A 25,409-nucleotide genomic window follows, 5' to 3' on the forward strand; every position below is an offset into this window, starting at 1 on the left:
TATGGAATACTTTTGGCCCTCCCTAGTGGTTGGTATCACAATTCCTTTACCCTGCTGCCTTTTTGATGGATCTATTTATTTCTATTTTTAGGAAGCTGAGCTGATGCAATTTCTTGTGCTAAATTATATATTTGGTTGGATTTTTCACTGAAAATTCAGTATCATAGTTTCACAAGGAGATGAGAATTTCAAGTACCACAGGCCTGATTTCCTTTTAGTCGGATTAGGTTAAATATTTTATTTTAAAGAGGATGAGGCAGCACTTTGTCTAACTGCGAGTGGAATGGGCCCTGAGTTAGACAATGGTCTTTGAGCCCCATTATCTCCTTCTCCTTTAAAAATGTTATAAACAGAGCCAAACACACACTGTGTTCTTTTGATTTCAGTCAAGAGAGTTTTGGGATTTGGATGGTACCACCATTTGTTTTAATTGTGAAAGCAGATTTTTGTGTTATTCAGAGGCCTCCTCCTTCTTTTTTGACCCTGGAATATCTCAGCTTTGGGCAGAGACCAGTCGGCAGCTGAGAGACCATCAGCTGAAGGGGTGGTGGCCGCAGCAGCGAATGTGTGCAGACACGTTCTGATAAGCCCTTCGGGGAGAAGGATGCTCTTCTAGAAGTAGGCCCCAATTGCTGAAAAGGCAGCAAGGGAAATCACTGGTGGCAGCTGATTAGAACAAACAGGAAGAGGAGACAGGTTTGCCAAAGGCTTCTGTACATCTCTCCCATTTGTAAACTTCCAGGCAGATGAAAATGTTTTCCAGGTGGTTTTTGGATCTGTTCCTTCGGGGAGAGTTTCAATGCACCCCAAAGCACCGTGCCCCTGGTTAGAGAAATGCCACACACACTTAGATTCCATCATCAATACTTTTGTCACCCAAACCTTTGAGGATGTGTGGCTGGTGCCAGGGAGGAAGGCACATCAGAGCAACTCCCACGTCCTCTTCAGATTTCCTCCAGTTCCATAATGTGTGTTTATCCAGATCTACTGCTCAAGTCAGGGGTGATAAAAGGTCTCTCAGCCTCCCTGTTATTCCGTTTTCCCTAGTTAAGTTGTGAGTAACATCTTTAAGAGAGAATCTTTGTAGATTGAGAAGGTAGTGGTTTCAACTGATTGTACTGATCTGTAGTCATAAAAGTTTTTATTTTTTAATTAGTCACTATGGATTGGAAAGTAAGATTGGGTTTAGAGGGTTTTTGTTTTTGTTTTTTTACGATCTCTTTCTTTATGGTTAGTAAACACATTAAACACATTCTGATTTTCAGGAAGCTGCCTGGCCATGGTAGTCATCTGAGGGGGGGGGAAAAAAAACCCCAGTCACACGTAATCTTTCTTCTCTTTTAAGTTTTACACTCAAAATCTGTTTTGAGAGGGAAATGGAGCGTGCTAAGCTAATGATAGCTTTCCCTTCCCTTATTTTTTCCATGTCAGAGCAAGGTGCGGTGCTCCTATCAGCTCCTTGGTGTGTGGGGACTCTGGCATTGCTGCGTTAAAACATGAAAACAGATAAACAGCACCTCACCCCCAGTCATGGAGGGTTTAAGATGGAACTAGACTAAATGGGTTAGCAAACAGACTAATTTATTTTTAAAGGTATAGTTTCTGAGACTGAAAACGATCGCCTTTGCCGGGAGACTGTTAGGTGCGTCCTGCTGAGAAAAGTGCTTGGCTAGTCGAAGATTGCCCTTTGGATCCACCCAGACGTGATCTGTCGGGAGGATCGGCGCACGCGGGACCTGATTTCCATCCTTGGGGATAGGAAGCCGGCTACCCAAGGTGAACTCCGAGGACAGCTGATTATCAGATCCCAACATTTGCCCAACGTCCCCTAAATGCCAACCCGCGCCTTCGCAATCTGGTTACAAAAATTCTTCTCCCCTCCCTCCTCCATTGCAACCCCTCTTTGAGCAGAGGGTGGTACGGTTTGGGCAGAAGGCTGCGATTCGGACGGAGGCTATCCGCGGGGCGTGCGGTCGGGCTCGCCGACACCCAGCGCTGCAGAGGCAAGAAGGGCGCAGCCAGGCTGCGACGGCGACAGAGCTCCAAGCTCCCGAGGCCGCCGTGGCGCCCCCCCCCCCTCCCGCCAGAGATTAGCCGCCCGGCAGGTCCCTCCCTCTTTCGCGGGTGAATGAATGATTAGTCAAACAGCACCTCCCCGCCCCAGTGAGCCGGAGGTTGGAAGGGAGGAGTCTTGGAGCGACTGTTCCTCTTTTTTAAGGGCGAAAAGCGTTCGCCTCTGTGCTTTTATTAATCGACCTTGCGTGTCGTTTCAACTTCTGTCCTCCCTAGAGTCAGGACGCGCGGACACATAAGCCCAGAACACTGGTATAGAAGGCGCCTCGCCCCTCTGTGCGCTCAGCCCGGCAGTCCGCTGTTGCGCCCCCGCCAGAGGGAAGCAAAGCAAGGAGTGAAAAGTTGCTGGGCCCCTCCTGCGCCCCTTCCCAAAGCTGGGGGCACCTGGGAGACAGCAGGGTGCTGAAGCGCCCCTGCGCCCCATTTTCTGCTTTCTCATAGGGTTGGGGCACCCCGGCGTGAGCAGGAGTGGTGTGGCATCCCCTGTTAGGGGAGGGTTCCCCGGGGAAAGGGAGGAGGCACCGAGCGCGCCGGGCGGTGGAGACACGCCTGCCCGGCTCGGATCTGCGCCCCGGGGTTGGCGGCCTCCCGCGAGGGGCTGGGGAGCCGGCTGGACGCCCGGCTGGACTCCCGGCTGAGACGTGTCCGGGGCGCGGGGTTCCTGCGCCCGGGCGCCCCCAGCGGGTTCCGGGAGGCGGCCGGTGCGCCCCTGTCTTGGGCGCGGGAGCGAGCGCGCGCGCGGGCCGGGCGGAGAGCCGGCGGGGCCCGCGGGAGGTGGGGAGTGCAGAAGTGGAGGACGCGGCGGCCGCCGCAGAGGCAGCGCCCCGGGCAGTAGCTGCAGCCCGGGCGGCGGCGGCGGCGGAGCGGCTGTGCGCAGTCGGCAGCGCAGCCTCTCTGCTCGGCCTATCTCCGGCTGCTCCGACATCCCTTTCCTCCCGGCCCCATCTCTGGCGTAGGGTGGCGGACGACTAAGCCGCTGCGAGCAAATCCCTAAAAAAAAAAAAAAGAAAAGAAAAAAGAAAAAAAAAGCCGCATTGGAGGAGCCTGGCCGCAGGACCCCTCCTCCCTGGCGCCCCTCACCCCTCGCTCCCCCCTCCCCCCCCCCCCCCCCCGCTCCCGGGCGCCCGCCTCCCTCCTTCACGGACTGTCTCCCGACTAGCCGGCTGAGAGCCCTTTTTGACTGCGAGCGGCGGTAGCGGAGCAGAGGCGGCGGCGCGGGACCTGCAGTCGCCCGGGATTCCCTCCAGGTGACGATGCTCTGGTTCTCCGGCGTCAGGGCTCTGGCTGAGCGTCCCTGCCGGCGCTCGCCCGGGATTACCTGCTGCGTCTTGCTGCTGCTCAATTGCTCGGGGGTCCCCATGTCTCTGGCTTCCTCCTTCTTGACAGGTAGGGGAGGGGGCGGGAGGGACCGGCCCTCCGGGACGCTGGCTTAGTACCTGGGAGAGGAGGCGCTGGCTTGCCCGGGGGACGGGAGGGTGGGGAGCGAGCACCTTGGCGCCTACCACTCGCTGGCGGATGAGGATGAAGCGAAGTCCGCCGTGTTAAGGGGTGGGAAGGCAGTCAGTAGGTTAAGGGATGGAGGACCGAGAGGCTGTTAACATGAATATAGTGATGATAGGAATTCTTCTGTTTGAATTTGAGAAATTTCTGCATTTTTGTTGTTTTCCTCAAACCCTATTTTGATTTCTTCTCCTCCAGTGCATATCAAGGAAAAAATTCGCACCGTTTTCCGCACATCCTTCTTTCTCACTCTGTAAGGTTCCAATATAGCTTCTGTGTTCGCAGTGCTTTTTAAAGCACTAGCTCTCCAGGCTTTGAATTTAAAGAAACTGTCATATTTAAAAAGGGTAGTACTAGCAGAATAAAATAATGGTAGGCTTTCAGGCAGGTGAAGACCTCAGCTGCTATTCTGAAGGACATACTTTACTGACACCTGGTGCAGAAAAGAAAATATTAAGTCAATTTCTAAGAGAAGAGGAGAGAGATTGTTTCAAAAAGTGATTTAAATTCAAGACAATCTGAGGCAGATTCATATAAAGGCCTGTTGGTTGACGCAGTCCTGAATTTTGTTCAGCCCTAATGTCCACTTTGAAATTTTTTTTTGCATATGGGGGTATGTGTTCAGTTGAAATACCTTCATCAAAGAGGAGTATTATTAAAGATTCAGTGAAATAGTTGGATTTGTGCTTAAGCCGTCTGAGAGCAGAAAATCTATCTCTATATGACAGTCTTTTTTTAAAACTTCAAATAAAACTAAAATATTTTTTGGGAGGGAAATTTGTTTTTGTTGAGTTTGGTAATTTAAAACTCATTAGGGATTTCTGAATTTGGTAGTTGCTTCAAAAAAGGATTAGTGTAAAATTAAATGTTTGCAATAATACCATTAAACAAAATTTAAATTGATTTTTTTTCCACTTCAGGTTCTGTTGCAAAGTGTGAAAATGAAGGTGAAGTCCTCCAGATTCCATTTATCACAGACAATCCTTGTATAATGTGTGTCTGCTTGGTAAGTATGGGGATCAGGTAATGTGAAGTCAATTACTCCCTTTGACAAGGTGAATCCATTAAACATAATCATATAACCAGATCTTAAAAATTGTTTTTAGTCCTTACAAAACTGCACATAGCTGGTGAGTTGAATTCAGCTGGATTTCTGAGTTTTATAACTTTGGTAATTTAACTTTGGTAATTTATGTTTCATGAGGCTTAGGATTCTTATTTTTGACATCATCCTTATAGAAAAAAAATTAAGATGGACTTTGTACAGCACTGTCTCAGTGATAATTACTGTTGACACTCTTAGTTCCCAGAATGGCTGTTGCCACCAAATCATAGGTGCCATCAAACTTTCTGCCTTGGTTCTATCATCTTAGTGAGAAAATGATGAGATCACATTTAGGTATAAAGGTCAGGGATAAGGTATGTGACAAAGGGTAAGAGAGGTGACAGTCACAAAGAAGAAACCTGAGGACAAGATGTAATCTTGGATTTCTTTGCCTGTTTTATACCCTAAGATCTCAAAAACAGTCTTTATGGTTCTGATCTGGAAGCATGAGTCAGAAAAGACATTCTGTCCTTAACAGAGAATGACACTTGGCTGTCGGCTGCTTAGTTAACACTGGCAGTGACTAATAGATTCAAAAGCATAATTTGTTGCAATTTATTTTAGTGCAGGAGTTAATGATAAGATCGAATGTGTAACCACATGGGGGAAATTAAGTTATATGAACAAGAAGTTCTGAGATGAAATAGGGACTCACAAGGAGCAAAATTTTTGCTTCAGAGTGTTTTATGTGCCAATCGCCATTGGCAAAACTTGGTTAAGAACTACACATCACAAAACCCTGCTGGAAAAACATTCAGGCAGTCAAATGCAAACCCCCAAAGTGATAGATGACTGCTAGTTATCAGATCAACATGCTGTATGGAACTGGGGAGGGGAGTCTTCTCAATTTAGGGGAAAGCCAAGCCATCTGGGTTTAAACTACCCAAACTTTTCATGACAAGGGGTGAGGTCAATGTTGCAAAATGATAAATGAGTGAAGGTGAATACCTGTATCGAATGATTAGCAGGTTCTGAAGACTAAGGGAATCAACAGAGACAGAAGTAAAAATGCAGTACGTCTGCTGAGACGGTAAATATTGCTGCCTTAATAAAAGCCAAGAGGAGGGGCTCTTTGGATTTTGTTTATGAGTTGCCATGTTAATTAGTGATCCTTTACTAAAGGACCTGTTGAGAAGAAACTTTGTGTTTAAATTTTGTATGCATTTTATATTTACAAATGCGGTGTGTGTGGGGGACGGGGGGTGGTGGAGAGGGAGAGATAACCTTCTCCGTTCATTGATCTTACCTGTATAATATGAGTGAATTATTTTATCTTAATCTCTTAAGATTTTGGGGGGGGGGTGTGGGAATTCCTGAGAAAAATTTAAATGTGCTTGGAGCTCCACATGTGAAAATACTGTTTTTCTCCTCAGCAGTCTTGCTACTCATGAAGTTTAAACATATAGTTTGCAAACTGTTCCCAAGTAACATTATGAAAAATTCTATACAGAGCAATCCACCTTCTCAGTATTCTCCTCAGGGTGGAAAATAGTGCCTTTCTCTGAAAGCACAGCCTTACTGATAATAAGATAGATGTTAGAATCCTGCCATTTTGAAGCTAAAAGAATGAATCTGAAAAGATGAATGAGTTGGAATTCAAGTGGGAATGATTATTTATCCTGGAAAAGTATTGATTAAGTTCAGAAGGACCATCGGTTCATTTATATCTAATATTTAGAGGTATCTGCTTTGAGTGAGAGCTGTCAGAAAACCTTTCTTAACAGGTGAAGTCGCGACTCTGACAATCCACCTCGCTTGTTATTTGTAAGATGCCTCAGAGTTCTTTCAGGAGCCAAAAGGTCCAGTGATACGTTACCCTGACCTTGCAGGGGTGTAGGATTATGGGACCCCAGCTGTCATAGTTAGTGCTTCCCAAACATTTGTAATGACTTGATAAAATTGAGAAGGAATAGAGGATTGGCCATTCTGTATTTGTGTGTGTCCTTGTAAGTTTCCAAGGGATCCACTGCAGAACAAGGATTTCAAAGCACCCCAGCCTGCTGTGAGGCGGGTTGGCATTTTTACACTTAGTTTGGAAGGTAGCCATATTTAGCAGATAGATAATATCAGTGGTAGCAACATTTCTATTGTTGGCACTTATCTAAGCCTGCATTATTTCATTTAACCTCCACAAAAATCCTCTGAAGCCCTTTACCCCCATTTTACAGACAAGGAAACTGAGGCCAAAGGAGTCTCCTAGCTTGTGAAGTTCATATTTTAGTAGATAGAGCTGGAACTAGCTCTCGGTTTCATCTGCCTCTAGAGCACATCCCTATAATCGAGTGGAACAGGCTATTTGCTTAAAGATGTGAAAAAGCAAGAAAAAATTAGATTGTTGAGTTATTTTACTTCTTGGTACTGCGTGAGTTATTTTGTTTTTCTCTTTTGAGTTTTTTTGGAGTTCAGTTAGCTAACATTTGTTAATCACATTATATGAAAGGAAAATCTCATTATGATCTCAGTTGACCTGCAGGGAGTTTTAGTTGTGAGCTAGTTTTATGTATGTACATTAAGAGGGTATGTAATAGTCAAAACTGTACTTTGGATAAAGAAAATAGTCATATTTAGTTTGTGTTGGTCCAGCCTTTTGGCAAAAAGGTGCTTAAAGCTAAGCACAAGCTCATATCTTATTTCATAACATGAACTAAAAAAAAAAAAAAAAAAGCTAACCTCAACGTATGCTTAAAAAAGACGTAAAATGTTACAGTTGGGAGGAAATAGGTGGCACAAAGTCCTGTATATAATTACAGTGTAAAAGCTTGAAAAACCCCACAAAATCAACTTGGCCTGATTTAAACTTTTAAGCTCTAAAATGTTTTAAAGGTGGAATGAGCTCATTTCTGTGGGAATTTTGAAGATGACAGTGGATGCAGTGGCTATGGCAAGCAGAACTGAATAATTGTATTCTCATTTATCCTCATCTGCTAAGGCCCAGCATCTTGCCAGAATCAGCTGTGATCCAAGAATAACCTGTCTGTTAGCTGGTGATGGATATAATTTTAAAGTGTAGGAGTCAAAAAGCTTCAGTTCATCTATTCAAGGGGAAGGTGAGAAGTTGGACCACTGTCATGAAACTGAGGGAATCCAGTGGGCACTTTAAAGATGCAAGTGCTCCATTGTTTAGTTAGAAAGCAAAGCGTGGCTTTTCCCCACCTTAAAAAATGGTTTTTTATGGGGCTGGGAAAGAAAAGGCTCAGACTTACTGCTGTTTTGTATGATTTCCACCCCCCATCCTTTCTGCTGGAATTTTCCCCCCAGAATGCCTAGGAAAACACATGGGTGTGCCTTTCTTGGAGTGTGGTGATAAGTCACATTCATATAATGAATCGAGACCAATTCTCGGGATCTTTTGGGCATCCCCAAATCCACCAACTGTGCCTGGGAGGTGGTGCTCCTACTTCTTGTCCTTTTCCACCTAACTGTCACATAGAAGGAAGCAGGACAAGCCAGTGAGTTCGGCCTGGTACTGGAAACCTGAGAAAACTTTGGGGGCCAGGACTCAGAAAACCAGAAGTCTGTCAGAGCTTAGTTTGGCATACATTTGTTCAGCAAAAAACATTATTCTGAGGTTTAAATTTCCTCTTTTAAATCCAGAGGTGCAATGTAGAAATGGACCCTCTGCTCATAAAAAGCAATGTGAAATTTGGTGTTACAAGAAGCGGGCCTCCACCTATCTTGGAGTCAACCAAGTGGTGAGAACAGAGGAGACTTTGTCTGCTGTCTTCTACTTTTTACTCACAAAAATCCTCTGTCACTAAACAAGTAGCTACCAGCATCTTCGGTTCTCTGGGGTGCCTTATCTCTGTAAAATCCTCATTTTTTTTTTTATTGTTTAAGTTAACTGGCTAGAGAGTAGATATCTATTTTCTGAACAAGTGTTAGGCACATGTTTGAGAATGAGGGAGATAATGTTGTATCAGGATTCAATTTGTGTGTGTGTGTGTGTGTGTGTGTGTGTGTGTGTGTGAGTTGGGGGTGGGGAGAGAGAGAGAGAAAGAGGAAATATGAAGTAGTCTAGATGTGTTCAGACAGATACTGCCCTTAATATGTGCACATGTACACAGATTGCCATATTTTTTGAAAATTGTTTCATATCATGTTTAGACTTTTGATGCTCACTAAGGAAGTGATCGATATTTGTTTATTTATTTATTTTCTGTTTAGAAGGTGTTCTGATTAATTGCTTTTCCACAAAATGGTGTATTCAATAGAGCAGAGTTAAGGGGAGGTAACTTATTTATAGCATTGTGCTGGCAAGTTCACCAGTACCAGCTCTGAGGCAGTTATTTCTACCCATGCTTTATTGAGGCTGAGAGAGGCCAAGCAAATGTCCTGAGGTTATACCATTCCTAAGAGACAGACGGGGTTGTGAATCGAGTGCTTTCTCCATTAAACCAATTTGCCTTTACTAGTTGTTTACTGTTTAGAAACGCCTATAAATACTTCCAAGGGCTTCAGAGAGTTATTTCAACCTCTGCAAAGCTGACACAGGCTCTCTTTGGGGGCGGTTAGAGTGATTTTGGTCTTGTAGCACACACCAAGTCTGGAATTTGGGGGGCTTTTCAAAGGAAGACCCACAGTTCAGGCAGCTTTTGTCTGGCATTGCATCATATTTTGGCAAAGAGCTTGGGTGCTGGAATCAGACAGGCCTGGTTTCCAATCTAGGCTCTGTCACTCACTGGTGGTGAGCTTGGGAAGGTCGCCTTACCTTTCAAAGGCTTGGTTTCCTCATCTGGAGAGCGGGATGAACGTCCATACGAAACTCAGAGAGCTGCCATGAGAATGAAGTGAGCGGCCGCATGGAAGGCTTGGCCCAGAGTTTGGTGTGGAGTGAGCTCTCTAGAATGATTCATTGTTGTTGTTGTTGATGATGACATTATTGTTTAAATTCTTATTTCCTCACATGGAGTAGGATGCAAAGTTTCATCAGAAAAGGAAGAAAAAAAAAAAAAAGAAGAAAAAGCATGGGGATAATGATGCCAAGCCCACCCATCATTATGAATGAACAGGGCTAAGTCAGGAACATTTGTGGGCTTTTCTGTCCCTCCAGACTTGGACTGGGCTGATCTAGACGGCTTCCTTATTGGTCCAGTGGTCTGCGAGCCCTGGTGTAAGTTTTCCCCTTGCTCTCCATTAAACACTAAAAAAACTTTCCATGGAAGAGGGGCCTCGTTTTTCTGCAGAGTATTTACATCTCTATGCCTGTGGGGTCACCTTCACTTGTACTTTTATTGGCAGAGGGATAGAGTTGGGACTCAGGAGCGCCGTAATTCTGGAAAAACTGCCTAGTGGTCTGGCAGCCTGGGGATTTTCCTGGCCCGCCTCGTGGAAGTCTCCCAACCCTGTTCCAGACCTGAGTGGGTTTTTGCTGCCTATTTACTCGTGTGCTCCCCTTCCCCATTCCCAATCCCATCCCATTTCAAAGACGCTTTCATTTCATTCGTAGACTCTGGCCTTTCAAGTGCACACCAGTGGTAAACTGTGTTTTAAGTGTAGGAAATGATGCTGAGGAAGGGGAGCCCGTCTGCTGATTGGGATACGGATATGGTGAGGCAGAAGAAGAAGACATAGTTAGAAAAGTCAGGCAAGGCAAAACGTTGGAAAATAAAGTGAATTAATAAAAATTTGTGGCACCAGTAAAGGATATCACTTTTTCGCACCCTCTTTTGTGGCACTTCTGTCCAGCTGATGGTATATTGACTCCTTTGTGATAAAAAGAAGACGAATAACACCACCTTTCATAGTGCCGGGAGGTCAAGTGTGCTTGTTGAACTTCGTTAAGATCAGCAAATGAGCTGAGTGTATATTTTAAGACCTCTTGATTCCCAGATCTAATTCTATAAAACACTACTCAAAGCACTAGGGATAGCAGGTTATAATTTCAATAATATTATTCTTTCTTCCTTCTCTCCACACTTCATTCTCCCCTTCCATTTTTTTTTTTTTATTATTTTTAGCTTTTTCTGTGTTTGAAGCATTGTGCTGGTTGGGCACCTCGGGGAAGCAAAGACCAACAGGACAGATTCTTGCCTACAGCCTAATGGGGGAGAAAGACCCAGGCATAAATAAGTTCCACAGGAGTGACAGAAAAAAGCACTATCATCGACTCGAACCCAAGTACTAAGGGAGTTGCAGTTGAGTTCTGACTGGATTACCTGGGACCCTGACAGGTGGAGGAAAGCTGGTCTTGGCAAGGCATTGTTGGAGGAAAGGCACAGAGGAGTGTGTGCCTGGGGACTGTGGAGGGGGCCAAGTCCTGAGTGCCCGAAGCTCTGGTAGAAGCTGGAGTTAGAAAGCTGGGTGCAATAATGAGATCAGTTCCACTCATGTAATTGGGAGGATTTCCTATTTTGGTGCAGCCACATGACACGATCAGATGTGTTTTCTGTAAGTGCCTCGAGGATTTTCCGTGGGCATGTTTCAGGTGTGGAGAGGCTGGAGTTTGGACAACAGCCTCCGGGGATGTGTTGAGAGAGGTCAGGCGAGGTCAGGAGAGAGTAAGCAGCAAGCCAGTGAGAGCAAGGAGCATGGGCAGTGGGAATGGAAGGAGACGTGGGGGTAAACCAATGTTGCTCACTCTTCTGAATTTCTTTAACCACCTTCCAGCTCTAGAATATGTGGTTTAAAAGACTCCAAGCCACACCCAGCAAGACAGGAGTAAAATGCAGTGTCATTATGGTAGAGTGATATGCTAGGGTGTCTCTGTAGCAGTCACTTTGCTAGTCACTTGGTGTCTCTAGAGCAGGGTGCTGCCACCTGAATAGAAGAGTTTACTTTCCAGAGCAGCCTTTTCAAAATTCCATTTTTGCTCTCTATTGTTGCATGACTCATTTGGCAAATTATTGCATCTGTTAGATATTGCCATGATAGTATGTGTTCTCAGTGGTAGCACAAATTTTATACAATAGTCAAAATTGGGTAGCTCCCCTTAAAAAAGTCTATCAATGTGCTGGGACCCCTAGACTTGCAGGGGAATTTTAGAGCCCAAGTTGATAGAACTTGACAATAGAACAGATGGCAGAAGTGAGAGATGGGGTGAATTAGAGGGAATTTCGAGAGTTCTACCGGTGGTATAGACAATGTAGGAAGAGAAGAGGTCACTGATGTGGGTGTGTGAGAATGAGTTTAGACCTGATGAGTTGGCTTTGATGACCTTCCAGGTAGAAGAGCCTAGTAGGCTTGGTAGAGAAATCAGGACCAGAGGACAGAGACGTCTGTTAACTGCCTGAATTGAAATACACTTCAACACGTTGGGAATAAATTATTTGTCTACGTGGAGCTTTCAAGAAATGGGCCTACAAGAGTAATTAGAAGAAGGGTTATATTTAAGGGAAGGGTAGGAAAAGGAGAAACCCATGACAGAGACTGAGAAGTAGTTATAGGAGAAGGAGCAGAACCGGGAAAGTGCAGACCAAGGCTGAAGATGTTTGAAGAATAGAAAGACCAGTGGTAATAAATATTGCAGCCTTAGACTGAAGATTCTAGAATATCAAAGAAAGAACCTTCTCATTATCTTATCGGACTATTGGAAACAATCAGTGACGGTGTCCACCTCCCTAATACCTGCTGTACGTTTTCACATGGAATAGAGTTCATCATAGATGGAATTTGCTGGAACCCCATTTGATAGAAATCCAGAACTAAGATTGCTGTAGGGATTTTGAAAATTTACTTTGATTTGGAAAGCTCTTAGTAAAAGTGAATAAATACCACATGAAATTTTAAAAGGTACCAAAACAAAACTAATTTCATGGATAAAAGTAATATACTTTTCCAAACATCTTTGGAATGTTTCTATAGTTAAGTGCAAAATGGACAAGGCCACATTGAGGCTTTTTTTTAATTATTATTATTATTGAGCAACAATATAAAAGAGTCTGGCTAATATAAAATCTTACCATTATAAACTTTCAAGTTTGTTCTATTAAACTGCTAATGGTGCTTTAAAAAATATTATAATATAATTTAATCCCTTAGTTAGATCTTCAGGAAAAATATTTTCTTCCTTCACTAAATGTTTAATATCTGCTTTGTCATTGAAGTACAGCTGTGGAGTGGCAGCGTTGGTGTCTGAAATTATGGGTTCAAGTCTCATGGGGGCCACCTGCTATCTGGGCATCACTGAACACGTGTCCTGTACTCTCTGAGTCTTAGTTGTGAGTCCTGGGCAAGTCACAACGGTGTGTGCACCCTTCAGCTTCACCTCTAAAGAGGAATAATCATGCAGACCCTCATCTGTTGACTGGAGGCATTAACTGAGGTGATGTGTGTGGGTTAAATGCACTGTTTGTGAAAGGCCTTTGTTAAGAGTATAAATGGAATTATTAAGGGCAAGAATTTGAATAGAAGAAAGTGAAGTATATGCCATAAACCAGTTTTTAGCAGATTATTTAATAAGTATATTTTTTTAGGAACAATGGTGTAGTGATTCCTATGTCTACTCCTTAATAGTTGTAAGGCTTTGGGTGAATTGCCTAATATTCTGTATCTCTTTGCCTTTATTATAGGGCTTTGGTCAGAACTGTGGGTGAAAACGTGTAAAGTTCTCGGGGCAACTGGGTGGCTCAGTCAATTAAGCGTCTGACTCTTGATTTTGGCTCAGGTCATGGTCTCAAGGTCAGCATGGAGTCTGCTTGGGATTCTCTTTCTCCCTCTCCCCCTCTCCCCATGCATGCTCGTGCTCTCTCTCTCTCGCAAATAAATAAATAAGTAAAATCTTTAAAACAACAGCAACAACAACAACAAGCATGTAAAGTTCTCAGAACAGGGTCTGGAATATGGTAAGCACTTTTGAAGCGATAGCCACTGCCACTATGACTGTCGATGCAATGCTTTTAAGAAGTGATGAAATGGACTGTTCTTATTTCAATATTTGTCGACACTTGTGAAATATGTTTACTGTGAACTTCTGTCAGGGTAGACAAGGAACTTCAGTAGACATGACTGCTATCTTTTCTGATAGAAGATGGAAAACGCTGGTCGTCTTTGGGACTTAGCAAGATGGATGGCTGCTCTGTTTTGCATCTTCCAAGGCTCATGTGCTTGGTGGGTGCCCATCTACAGATAGATCACAACGTTGCGTTCGTAGTGAGGCCTAGTTGTCCTTTTTCAGCACTTGCCATTGAATCAGGAGGTGGCAGGTGGGAGGCAAGGATGTAAACCTAATTACTGAGTGGACCTGCTGAGCCTGGCCCTTGTGAGGCCCCTCCATCTGAGAGTGTGCAGAGTCCTGCTCTCTGACTGAGCACAGTCACTCCTGCATGCCTGTGGTGTGGGGCCTCTCCCTCTCCAGGTTAATCCCAGAGTCACTGATGTGACTGGATTTGGACTCGGGGGCCCTACAAATCCATGCAGCTTTGAATGTTTGCAACCCATGATCTCATCACTTGCTCTGAGGGTGTGCCGTCGCCTTCTCTTCACCAGCATGCTCTGTGTCGTGGTGTAGGTACTTGGGTGAATTTATGTCTTATGAGATGAAGTCTGAAAGTCTAAGAACCTCGTCCAGTCATCTCTGCAAGCTCCGTATCTTCAGTGAGAGGTCCACAACCTTGGGACTTGAGTAGGAGTCAGCCTGGAGTTTCCTGTTTATAGTTTGGGTTGTTAACACTTGGGCTAGCTCCCCCTAGAATGGAACTCCAAGTTCCAAAACATGATTCTCCCAGAGAGTTTGTCACAGAAGGTCAACCCTCTCTATAAAAGACATCCTAAATAATCATTACAGAAACACATTTTTCCCTTTCAAAGGAATGTACTCACATTTGAAAATTTAGAGTCCTATAGACATTAAGACCGGCTTTCCTTTGTGACAAAAGGAACATTCCCTCTTAGAGAATATCCTGCTGTCAAATGCAGCAATGTGCATGACAGTACAGGAGGTGTGAGAGGGAAGAATCTGGGATTATCTCACTTTTGCTTTCAAAAGTCACAATGAAAAATGCCTCCCCATCCTTGTTGCTGCCCCAGCCGGTCATTTCCTCCCCTTTCCAGTGAGGCTAGCTCCAAAACCTTGACACAAGCCTTAATGTTTATATTGGGTTTTGGATGTTAGCTCCCTTGGCTTCTGGAAGCTGAGTCTGTTGAAAATTATGTTTTTCTTTGAAGGACAAAGGCCTTATTGTGTGTACATGTCGTGTAGTGTAATGAGGTTTTTTTTTCTTCTTTTTTAATGTTAGGTAATGGGTGGTACTAACCCAGATCTGCCAAATGAGAAGTTCAAAGGTAGGTCTGTAACCTGAATGGCAGTTTTAAGGTTTCACGCAGGTAACTCAACAAGAGAAAATGAGAGGGTGGGACAAGTAACATCTCCACTGATGAGACGGTGTTCCCCAGATGCCCTTCTTTGATGGAATAACCGTCAAGTGACTCTGGGAGAGGACCTGCAGCATGAGTGATGATGCCCCAGAGACACTTCAAGGAGAATGACAGTAATAATCAAAATAATAGAGATGACAGTCAGCCCATTTTAACTTATAAAAGCAGGCATTTCCAAAATAGCTCTTGTATTCTTGGTCAGATAAATAGATTTTGGCTGGATGGTTTTTCATGGCCTCTGAGGCTGTCAGGCGTAGGCTGAGCATCTTATTTTTAGAACATGTGCGGTGGGTCTCTCGGCTGGTGCTGCGGGCCCTCTCCGCTGTGGGTGACCTCAGGAAGATGAGATCGGGCGACCAGCCCTGGTCCACAGAAAGGAGGCACGAAGACCAGAAGGCCCAAAGTTTTTCTTGTATTTCTTTGGGCCTCACTGAGAGGCATTTTTAGGTTCCTTATCTTAATTTTTTCCCTCTTTCTCTGTAAACATTGCTTTTCTTTCTTTCTTTTTTTTTGAACCTATATTTCCTAGGTTTCTCTCTGAGAAATCTGTGGACCCCAGCAATGGCATTAAGGTTCCTTTCACCCCTCACTGCTTCCTTTTTAGTGAGCAAAGTAATGACATTTGCATCCTTTTTCATATTTATTTTTAGAGCTTCTTATTGGAAAATACCGGGGGGTGGGGATTCCTTTGCTATTTTATTTTCCCATTAAGCAGAAGTGTCTGAGGCAAGATATGACAATTGCTCACTCTTGGGTCGGATGCACCTGCATTGTGTCCGTGGTCTGTGGTGCTTGACGCTTCTGCCTCTGGTAAAGTCTGGCTGTGCCGTGTTTGACTGCCTCTTTCTGTCCCTTTTATTTTCAGAAATTCACAAATCCTGGAGGCTCTCACAGCCTGCTGGGTCTCTCTTGCCTTGTGGATTTATAGTGTAAAGGCAGTAGCATCAAGACATTTCACATAGCCGTGTTTCTTGGTCTCCGGGGGGACATTATTTTCTGAATGAGAGGACATGAACGTTTAATCAGATATTCTCCCGCCGGAGATCTGCTATGCCAAAACAGTTTAGGGTCTCACCATGTACCTGTGTCTGTGCTTCTTGTGGGGAACAGGGCCGATTAGAATTGAGATGTGGTGATTTCCTGTTTTCAAGCACTGGTGAAACAATGGTTCTGTGCCTGGTGGGACTCACTCGAGGTCAGCTCCCAGTCCCATTAGCACATAGGTGAGCACTGGGATGGAAATTCCTTTCCCCTACGAGGTGAATCAAGTCAGAATTTGGGGAAAAGCTGGATGGCCGGGAAGGGGGGCAGGGATATATGCCCTTTTCTCAAGTCTCATTAATCCAGGGGTGGCTTCCTTTGTACGAACTAGCCTTTCTTTCTCCTTACTGGGATGTGCTGGGCATGCATGTCCCACAGAGCAGCCTTCCTTGTTCTTGTGAGTGCTTGTATGTGTGCGTGTAGGGGAATAGTTGGGATTTATTAAAAACATGCACATTTTTTTTTCCTGTTTTGTATAAACCATACACTGGACAAGGGCAAAGAGAAGCTTGCTTAAAGTAATTTACATACTATTTGGCCAAGTGACAGACACATACAGTTCCCAGATTTTGGTGTTTGGTTGAAGTGTATGAAAATTTTGATATTTGGTGAATATCAAAGAAACAGCAATTTTTGTGGTTCAACCTAATTCATACTTTGAGCATCTTAAGACTTTCTTACTGGAGAGAGTTACTCTGAACAGGTTATTGCAATGTATCTGAATGAGGGGGCCTTTAAATTAAGGCTGAATTTACACCGGGATCATAAACTAAACCTAAAATGTGGTGAAATAGTGAAACAGGAACACCTCTCAATCTCTGGACCCCAGCTCTGAATTAACGGGCTCTCTGTATATCCACAGACCCCTTCTTCTGGTGGTGGGGGTGGAGAGGAGGTAGAGAGGGAAGCATTCACCTTCGTGCCAACGAGAGGGAACACAGGACACGGTGTGTGCTCAGCAGGGAACGTGGGAGCTGAGTTGCAGGACTGAAGGAGGAAAATGATTGATGGTCATTAAACTCAGCACATATTTATTGAGCATTTATGTTAATAGTGGCCTGAGGCACTGTGAGATTGGAAAAACACTTTTTAAAAAAATGAACAAAAAGATTAAATTATGTTCCAGATAGTTTTGAAGTTAGATAGCTTATATTGCTCTAGAGTTCTTGATGAACTAATGTAAGCCACAGATATTAACTCTTGGTTGGAATATTTGATTAATCAGAACAAATTATTATTCCTTGACTGTGATAGGTTATACACACACACCCTCACACACACACACCAATGTGCACGTGCGTGCATAATATGTATGTATTTAGTGTAACATAAGATAATGGAACTAGTTTGCAAACTACCTTCTATCACTAGAGTCTAAAATAAAAGTGTGAACGTGGGATTGAACCAGTAGTCGTGTGCGTGTGGGGGGGGCCCTTCAAGCGGAGTTTTGGGCACTGGTGTCAAGGAGCAGGCAATTGAGTCTCCATGGCTGGCAGCCCCTCCCTCTTCTGGTCCTCACCCAGATACTTCAACATGACTGCTTATGTTATCTCACACTAACAAGTCAGTGGTAAGGATTTTGCCTTGGCTCTCAGTTTGTAATGTGCCTAAGAACCAGGAGGGAGCTTGTTAAAAATGCAGATTCAGGGATTCTCCTCCAGAGACTCTGACACCAAGGTCTGGTGGAGACCAGAGAATCTCCATTTTTAATAAACTCTTCCAGTCATTCTACACGGAGGCCCATTTTTGAAAAACTCTTTCCAACTGAGGTTAGTGGAAAGAGAAGGAAGGATGTATAAATAGAAACATAAATATAGGTAAATTTCTCGTTGAAGCAACATGTTAAAGAGGGGTTTGGGACAATTGAAGTTCTGTTATTGGTACAAAACTTAACAGTGGGTCAACTCCCATTTATAGATTATTGTTTTTGTGGGGGCTTTCACACAATTCTCTTGCAGGTTAATGGTATTTATTGAAGTGCTGCTTTTTCTTTCCACGTCCTTTCACTCTCAAGCCTCCTCTAGTCGCCCGATTGGAATTAATCATTTGTTCTTCAAAGACTTATGTTGGTCACTCTCGTTATAACCCTTACTCCTGCCTACCCTGAAGTTTTGTTGATTATTTACATGGCTGTCTCTCCTGTTGGACTTTAAGCTTCTTCAAGGCAAGAACTGTGTCTGACTTCTCACTACTGTTCGAAGCTCCTAGAATAGCACCTCTTAACAATGATTTTATGAATAAATACTGTGTTCATAAATTAGGGGGAGCCTGAACTTCAGTTTTTTCAAAACCACACTGTGAGTTAAGGTAGGTAGGTTTTCTCAAGAAACCTATTTCACAGGTGAAATAATTAAAGCTCAGAAAAGTAAAGCAAGACACAGCTCACGCTGCAGATGAGCCAGAATTGGAACTATGATTCAAGTACGGGAATCCTGCACCAGCCCGGGTAGACTCCACTGAGGTATCTTTCAGAGAATGTTTCCTGACCACAAGGGTTGAGAAAGCACCCGGGGTGAGGGGGGTGAGTGAGAGACACCCAGCAAATAACTTCCCCGGGTTTTAGGTTTTTAAGAGTCCCTGCGGTCCAGTTAGGTAGAGTCCTGACTAGCGCCTTTGGGTGGGACAGGCTGACCCTCTGACCCTCTGGGTTGCTGCCAGCCTTTTTGTATGATGGATTCCCACAGGGATACACTCTGTTTTCTTTGGTCTTTCTGTGATGGGCAGCAGCTGCAGGATAAAGCTGATGTGACATATGTTTGTTGCTTCTTCAGCATGAGCCAACTAGATGTAGCAATTTGACAAAACAGCCAGGGTTTTCGGACTATTTGCTGGGATCCAGCAGCATCCGGAGGAAACAGGTAGTCGATAAGGAGTGGAGGACCAGATGAGGTGGGGTTTGGAGACATCCCACCGCAACCCCTTCCATTCCCAAACCTCCATAATAGAAGCTGTTTCCTTCTGCTAACCATTATCTGTGCAGCAGGTACCTTCCTCATCCAGAACAGAACTATTCTGGGAAACTTGAGTTCTTTTCTCTCTCTTTATGCCACCCCATTTGTGCTCACACCATCTTTTCCTTGAGCAGGGAGAACATAGAGTCGAGCTGTTGCCTTCACTTAATTCTGGTCGCATTGCTAAACTGTTTCCCATACTTTTAATGAGAATCCTTAAAAAAATTTTTTTTTAATTGGCCTGGCATTCCATTGTTCCAGGGTTTCACCTTTATCATCTCCATCTTTATTATTTTTTACCATGTTATTTTCTTTCTCTGTTATTAGCTCAGCATTTCCATGATGTCACCACTCCTCAAGTTTTCTGTCTTGTTTTCCTCAGTTTCAGTTTCTAATTCTTGGTTTCGGCCTGATAATGAGACACACAAACAGAATTACAGTGGGGTGGTTGTTCTTCCTACAGAAACCATGGCGGCCAGACATGTGAGGGATGGGGTGTCCAGTGGGAAGCCCTCTGGCACATGCAGAGTTGGAAGAACCGGTGGAAGGCCAGGGGGCAGGCCATTTGTGATAAGGATTAAGGGGTCAAGAAAAGGATGGATAGGAACAGCTAAAGGGCTGGCTTAAATCAGAGCCGAGTGCCCAGGTAGGGGGTTAGTAAATATTTTCTGCTAATGATGATGTGCTGATATCGTTGAGCCTGGTGGAGAGGATGCCCAGGGGAACTTTAAGAGCCTTGCAATATCTGGAAAGGAAATCCTTTGTTGAAAGGACAGAGAGGAGTACAGATCCCACAGTTGCAACATATCTTTAGCTCCAGCTTCTCTGCTGGCCTCTCTGCCTCTCGCTTACTTCCAGAGTGAGCCCCAAAGTGGTTGTGGGGTGTTGGCTTCCCTGCTTCTTGGCCAGCGCCTGTCTGCGAGTCCAGGCCTCTTCCCTAGATCCCTCTATCCTAGTTACCCTGCCATAGATGAGATCACACTCCCAGCTTTGAGCCACATTTGCTGGGATCAGAAATTGAAAGCAGGGTCTGACTGTGGACTTTATTCATCTCAGGGCTTTGGCTCTAGGTCTTAGTGTAACTGAGAAGGAAAACTTAAAGGATTTCTCCCTTCCTTTTCTTTCCATTACTCCTAAGGGTTAATGTTCTCTCCCTCCCACACTCTTCCTTAATACTCAGCTAGACTTTGATCACTAGGCTCTGGTGGGTCTGAGCCTTGTTGGTTGGGGATATCGGTCTTATTGTCAACTCTTCCAGCCAGTCAGAATTTTCCTAAACTTGAGTCTACTTCCTCAGAGATGTAGCTTGGCAGGCATGGAGTTTATTAGCAGTAGGGGCAAGAAGCACACAGCAGCGGCCAAGACAACATCTACTGAGCCTCAGTGGCTGACAGTGACGGGTCCATCCTGAAGTATCCTGGTCTCTAGGTATCTGGCATGGTGGCAGGTACTGCAAGAAGGTGACCCCTGGTGGTCACTGGATTCATGTAATAATCCCAGGCAGTGATTTGGTACAGGTGTATGTGTGTGTGTGTGCGTGTGTGTAAGGACTTTGCATGTGTAGTATTCTCTTAGCATTTGCATGATGGATTTATAAGAATTTTGTTTATCTGGCTACTCTTTCCTGGACTTTTTTTTTTTTTTTTTTTTGCTGGGTCTTTCATATCTTCTCAAACTTTAAATACTGGAGGGCCCAAAGATCCAATCAAGACATTTTCTCTGTTTACATCTTACCCTAGGTGATTTTAATACAGATTCACGGCTTAAAAACCATCGATATGCTGAATGTTCCCACATTCATGCTCCCAGGTCTCTCCCTCGTCAAGGGCAGACTCCTATCTGAATGTGTCCATGGATGTCCAGGAAGCACCTCTGACTTAATGGCCCCCCACAGAGATCTCTGTCCCACCCCTCCCCCAAATCTAGTCCTTTCCAGCCAGCAATGTCAACTGCAGTGTTCCATTTTCCCAGGCCGTCAGCCACGGGGGTTTTGATTTCTCTTTCTCTTATACCCTATGTTCAATCTATTAGCAAATCTTGACAGCAAAACCTTGAAAATATACCTGAGAATTTCTGACTACCTCCATGATCACCTTTTTTTTTTTTTTTTTTTTTTTTTTGCCTCTGGATGATATATTATCAACCAGCGACCATTTAAAAGTATATATCCAATTATTTCAGTTATTTATGAAAGACCTTCTGGTAACTTCTCATCTCAGTCGAAACACAGTCTGAAGTATAACTGTGGTCTGCAAGGCCCTCCCAGATCTGGCTCCTGATGCTGCCTCTGGCCTCCCCTTCCATTGCATCCCTCTGCCCCTCACTGTGCTCCGACCTCACCCCTGGGCTCCCAGCACACATGATACACAACATCCTCTCAACAAGGGTGTTTGCGTTTGTTCTTTCCTGTACCTGGAACACACTTATCCAATATATTACCTATTCTCATCCCCTCACTCTGGTCTCAGAGCAAATGTTTCCTTAGTAGAGGGTCAGAAAGATTTGCGGGAGGGGTGGTACAGAGATCTCTGTTGGGCCATCTTAAGTGGGAGGTGCTTCCTGGATATCCATGGGCACATTCGGATATGAGTCTGCACTTGAAGGGTGAGAGAGCTGGGAGCATGAATGTGGGAACATTCCGCATATTGATGGTTTTTAAGCCATAAATCTGCATAAAATCACCTAGGGTAAGGATGTAAACAGAGAAAGCATCTTGACTGGATTCCATTCTCCCCAGTACACATTGTCACTCTGTGCCCTTGTCCTGCTTCATTTTCTCTGAAGTCCTTGTCAGTGCCTGTTACCATGCAGATATTGGTTTCCTGTAGGTCTCCCAACTAGAATATCGGCCATGTGAGGATGTCGAATCTGATGTTCATGCTGTACCCCCAGGGCCTGAGAGAATGCTGGGCCCCGTCAGTGCTTATCGGTCAAATAAATGAGGATGTGCTATTTGTGTTTAATTTTTTTGATTCCATAATTTGAAGATCTAACTAATTCCAACCACCAAAAGTAAATCATGAAATTTTCTTTCTACTCCAAATTCTGCTTTTTCTGTGATTTGCCTTTTTCATAGCTCACATGACTTTGCATATCAAGTCTGATTGCTGGGGAAATTATACAAATACATTAAAAGATGAAAAGTTGTTTCCAGTGAACAATAATATAGTCAGAGTAAAATATATAATTATAAGCAATAACAATTATAAAACAAAATTTTTCCTATAGAAAGCTATTTTTTTTAAAAGCTCTTACTGCTCATACTTGGTAGCATGATCATTATCGGTTTTGGAATATGAATTAAAATTCAGTATGTTGGTATTTTTATACTTTACCTAAGACATTTTACAGTTGCAAGACCAGCAACTTTTATTTCTTTATAACATCTTAATCAAACGTGGATTATATGCAAAGTTTGCACTTGTTGATTGTTTAATGAATTGAAAATGAAAGCTAGTGGATTCAAACTGCATTCTAAACCTATGAAATAAATCTGTGGCTCCTCTAGTTTCTTCTGACACCTGCACGTGGCCCTTGGGAAGGCCTTGGTGAAGAGAACATGCTGCTAATGGCCCTGGTGAATGAGTCAGACCAACCCTAGCTCACAGAATTGTCCTCATATGGGAATGCTATCTGGGGCTGGCTTTTTCAGTTCCAGCCAGCTAGAGGGCCCATGCTTCCCTTTGCTCCCCCATCTGATGTTCCTCAGGCTCACTGGACACCCTCTGTAGTCAGTATCACTGTGAGGACAACCTGGGAGCAGGGATCTTTCCAGCACCCGATGCATCACGCCGCCCTTACCGTTATCCGGAGGCAGGATGGTAGGAACCAGCTCTAAAGCCTGCCATCCCAGGGGTCCCTTTGAAAGCCTCTGTGATTGCTGGTGGTCGGGGTCAATTGTGCAGATGTCTTTAAAGTGTCTCACTAGTGACCAGAAAGTTACTTTGTCAAGATGACAGATGGACTGCGAGCAGCCCCTCCACCCTGCTTCTTCCCTGTGATGTCAGCTCCATTTACTTGTCAAGAGAAGGTATTTTTGTAGCTCCCAACAGTGCGCGGGCTTTCATGGGCAACCTGTGAAAACGCTTCTGTTCTGTCCTATGAAAAATCTGTTCAGTGGCTTGTTGTTGACCCACAGGAGTCGGGGGCGTTTGAGGCCCTGGTGGGTCCCACCCACTGTGGGTGATGCAGGCAGCAGCGTGTGCTGATGAGGGGGCACCTTTCAGGGCTGGCCACGTGAAGACATGGTTTGCCACCGCCAGTCACCCAGGCAGGACTCAAATGGGGTCTAACACATTCTGCGTGCATATTTCGGACATGTTCCTTCTTGGCAGAGAATCATCTATGTGCACAATTAAAAGGGTTCATTGAGTTCTCAGCCCCTTTGTATAGCCAGGGAGCCCAGCTTTCACATGGCCGTGGGCCAGAAAAGGCACTGCCGAAGTCATATCTTCATCTATCCTTCCTGAACATCATATTGCAGCCTTTCCGATGGAAGTTGTTCCGATTTTATTATTGTTTTTAACTCCTTCACCTTCACTCCTCAGTCTCTCCAGTCCCCCTGCCAACCTGGTGGGCAAGCTCCATGCTGTCCCCCAAAGGGTGGGAAGCTGGCTTCTGCCCTCTGTGTCATAGGTCTTGCTGGTGGTTGGAGTTGGGCTCCCATCATCTGGAGAGTAAAAGAACTCACCAGAAGTTCATACAGATGTTCATAGAATTTTATCTCCCCTTTCCTTTTTGCTTTCTTTTCGGGTGGAGGAAGAAGCGGATTCATTATTCTAAATGTGCTGAAGGGCACACAGCGATGTAAAATAATCAGAGGTGTTGGGAGACGTGGCTGGACCGCTTGTGTTTGAGGCTTTGCAGGACTCCAGCCCCTCTCGCCCCCGGTCAGGAGTATGTGTACATTTTCTCTGGAGCACCGGCTCCATCCCACATCCCAGCTCTTTGATTCCCTTTTGCTTGGGGAGGGGAGAGGAGTAAGCTTGGGGTCAAATAAAGAAAGGATGGCCACCTTTACTCCTCTCAGTTCACACACCTGGCTCCTGTTCCCTGGCAGGAGGGGACAAAGTCCACCTTCTGGCTTTCCGTCCTGCTTCTGGGAGCCCGAGTTGTCAAAGCTGCATCTGTGACGGCGTCCAGTGGTCCAAACTGGCTACTTTGTGTTCCATCCATTATAGCTCCATGAGCGTGGAGCTGCCAGCCGACCCCTTGCTCAGACAATGTACAGTCTAATAAAAACCAGGCAGTGCTACTTTCTTTGGGCTACTATTTTTATTTGGTGGTTATTTCTTTTGTGTTCTGCCATCTCCAGTGTTTTGGTTCTATTTCAAAATATGATTAAACAGAGTGAGGAGCTGTTTGACACTGCCCTGTTTTAAATCAGAGTTGTACTTGAGTAGCTGGGACATTCTAATGGTCTGTGTTTCTTTGTTCTGAGAGTTCCTTGAAAAGGCAAAAGAAAAAGCCAGACCTACATCCTTAAACAGCATAAGACCCCAAACAATCCCTTCCAACAAACTAAAGCCCATTAAAAAAGAATTGAAATGTCAGGTAAGTTAAATATAAAAAGGCCTCCTTATTAATCCCCCGTTGCTTCTGCTGGCACGTGTCATATTTTCAAGGTACAATATCAGGAGAGCACTGTCATTTAGTGATGTATTAGGGCCATATATCATCAGAACATCGTCTTTGTAGAGGACATGGGTACTAAAAGACACGATTCTGGCCAGACAGAACAGCAGGGGGTCTTACTTCTTTTCTCCACCCTTCCTGCCCCTCCTGCCATTTTCTTTAATCTCCCTCTGTTTTGTGTTGCAGAGAAGTGAATTTCTTCATGGGATATGACTTGTTGCAAAATAATCGGGGGGCCCCAGTGGGCTTCATAAAGTCTTCTAAATGGCTGAGCTTCAAGAGCAGCTTTGTTCAGAGTTTGCACTGTTAGCCGGGCCGGGGTAGGCGTCATTTGCCAGGGTCTGGGTCTCTGGGGTAAAGGCTTGCTGAGCCTAGACAGGAGGAAGAAAGAATAACACTCCCAGATGTAGCACGATGAATTGTGTGATGTCCTTGCAAGATGCTTTCACATTAAGTCTCCAAAAATATATTCTTGCAAGGTACTTTTACCTCTAGACTCCAAAAGGATAGCCTCTGGAGGCTGCCAGCCTCCCACGAGAAGCACCCTCCTGCTCAAATCCAGGAAGAAATGAGAGGACGTGGAGGCTTTGGATCTAGGTTCTGATCTGTCTTGCAAATGACCAGGTCCTCAGAGACTGAGACCCGTTCTGAGTTTTAAGCCAGAGACTTAATCTGTCTATCTTAAAATGCACTATTTTTACTCATGTGATCCAAACGAAACCATAAACCACTAAGGTTTATAATGGTCTGAAAATGGGGAGTGCTTAGCAAAGGCAAACATTTAGATTCCTAGT

At 44.5% G+C, this 25,409-nt stretch overlaps 1 protein-coding gene across 2 annotated transcripts in view; it reads left to right on the forward strand.

Moving 5' to 3' along the window:
- Window positions 1-3,239: 3,239 nt before the first annotated feature.
- The window catches only part of BMPER (BMP binding endothelial regulator), a 238,766-nt gene continuing 216,596 nt past the window's right edge, over window positions 3,240-25,409 (forward strand). The window contains exons 1-2 of one of the 2 annotated variants that reach the window (XM_028092257.2): window positions 3,240-3,459; window positions 4,494-4,579. In XM_028092257.2, coding sequence (XP_027948058.1) covers window positions 3,327-3,459; window positions 4,494-4,579 — 219 coding nt within the window. In that variant the 5' untranslated portion in view covers window positions 3,240-3,326. The remainder of the gene's footprint in view (window positions 3,460-4,493; window positions 4,580-25,409) is intronic. The other variant, XM_088018714.1, reaches the window with a different exon arrangement.

The sequence above is a fragment of the Eumetopias jubatus genome, unplaced genomic scaffold, assembly GCF_037043125.1.
Source record: "Eumetopias jubatus isolate StellerSeaLion01/CBP00866 unplaced genomic scaffold, mEumJub1_p1.0 scaffold_14, whole genome shotgun sequence".
NCBI lineage: Eukaryota > Metazoa > Chordata > Mammalia > Carnivora > Otariidae > Eumetopias > Eumetopias jubatus.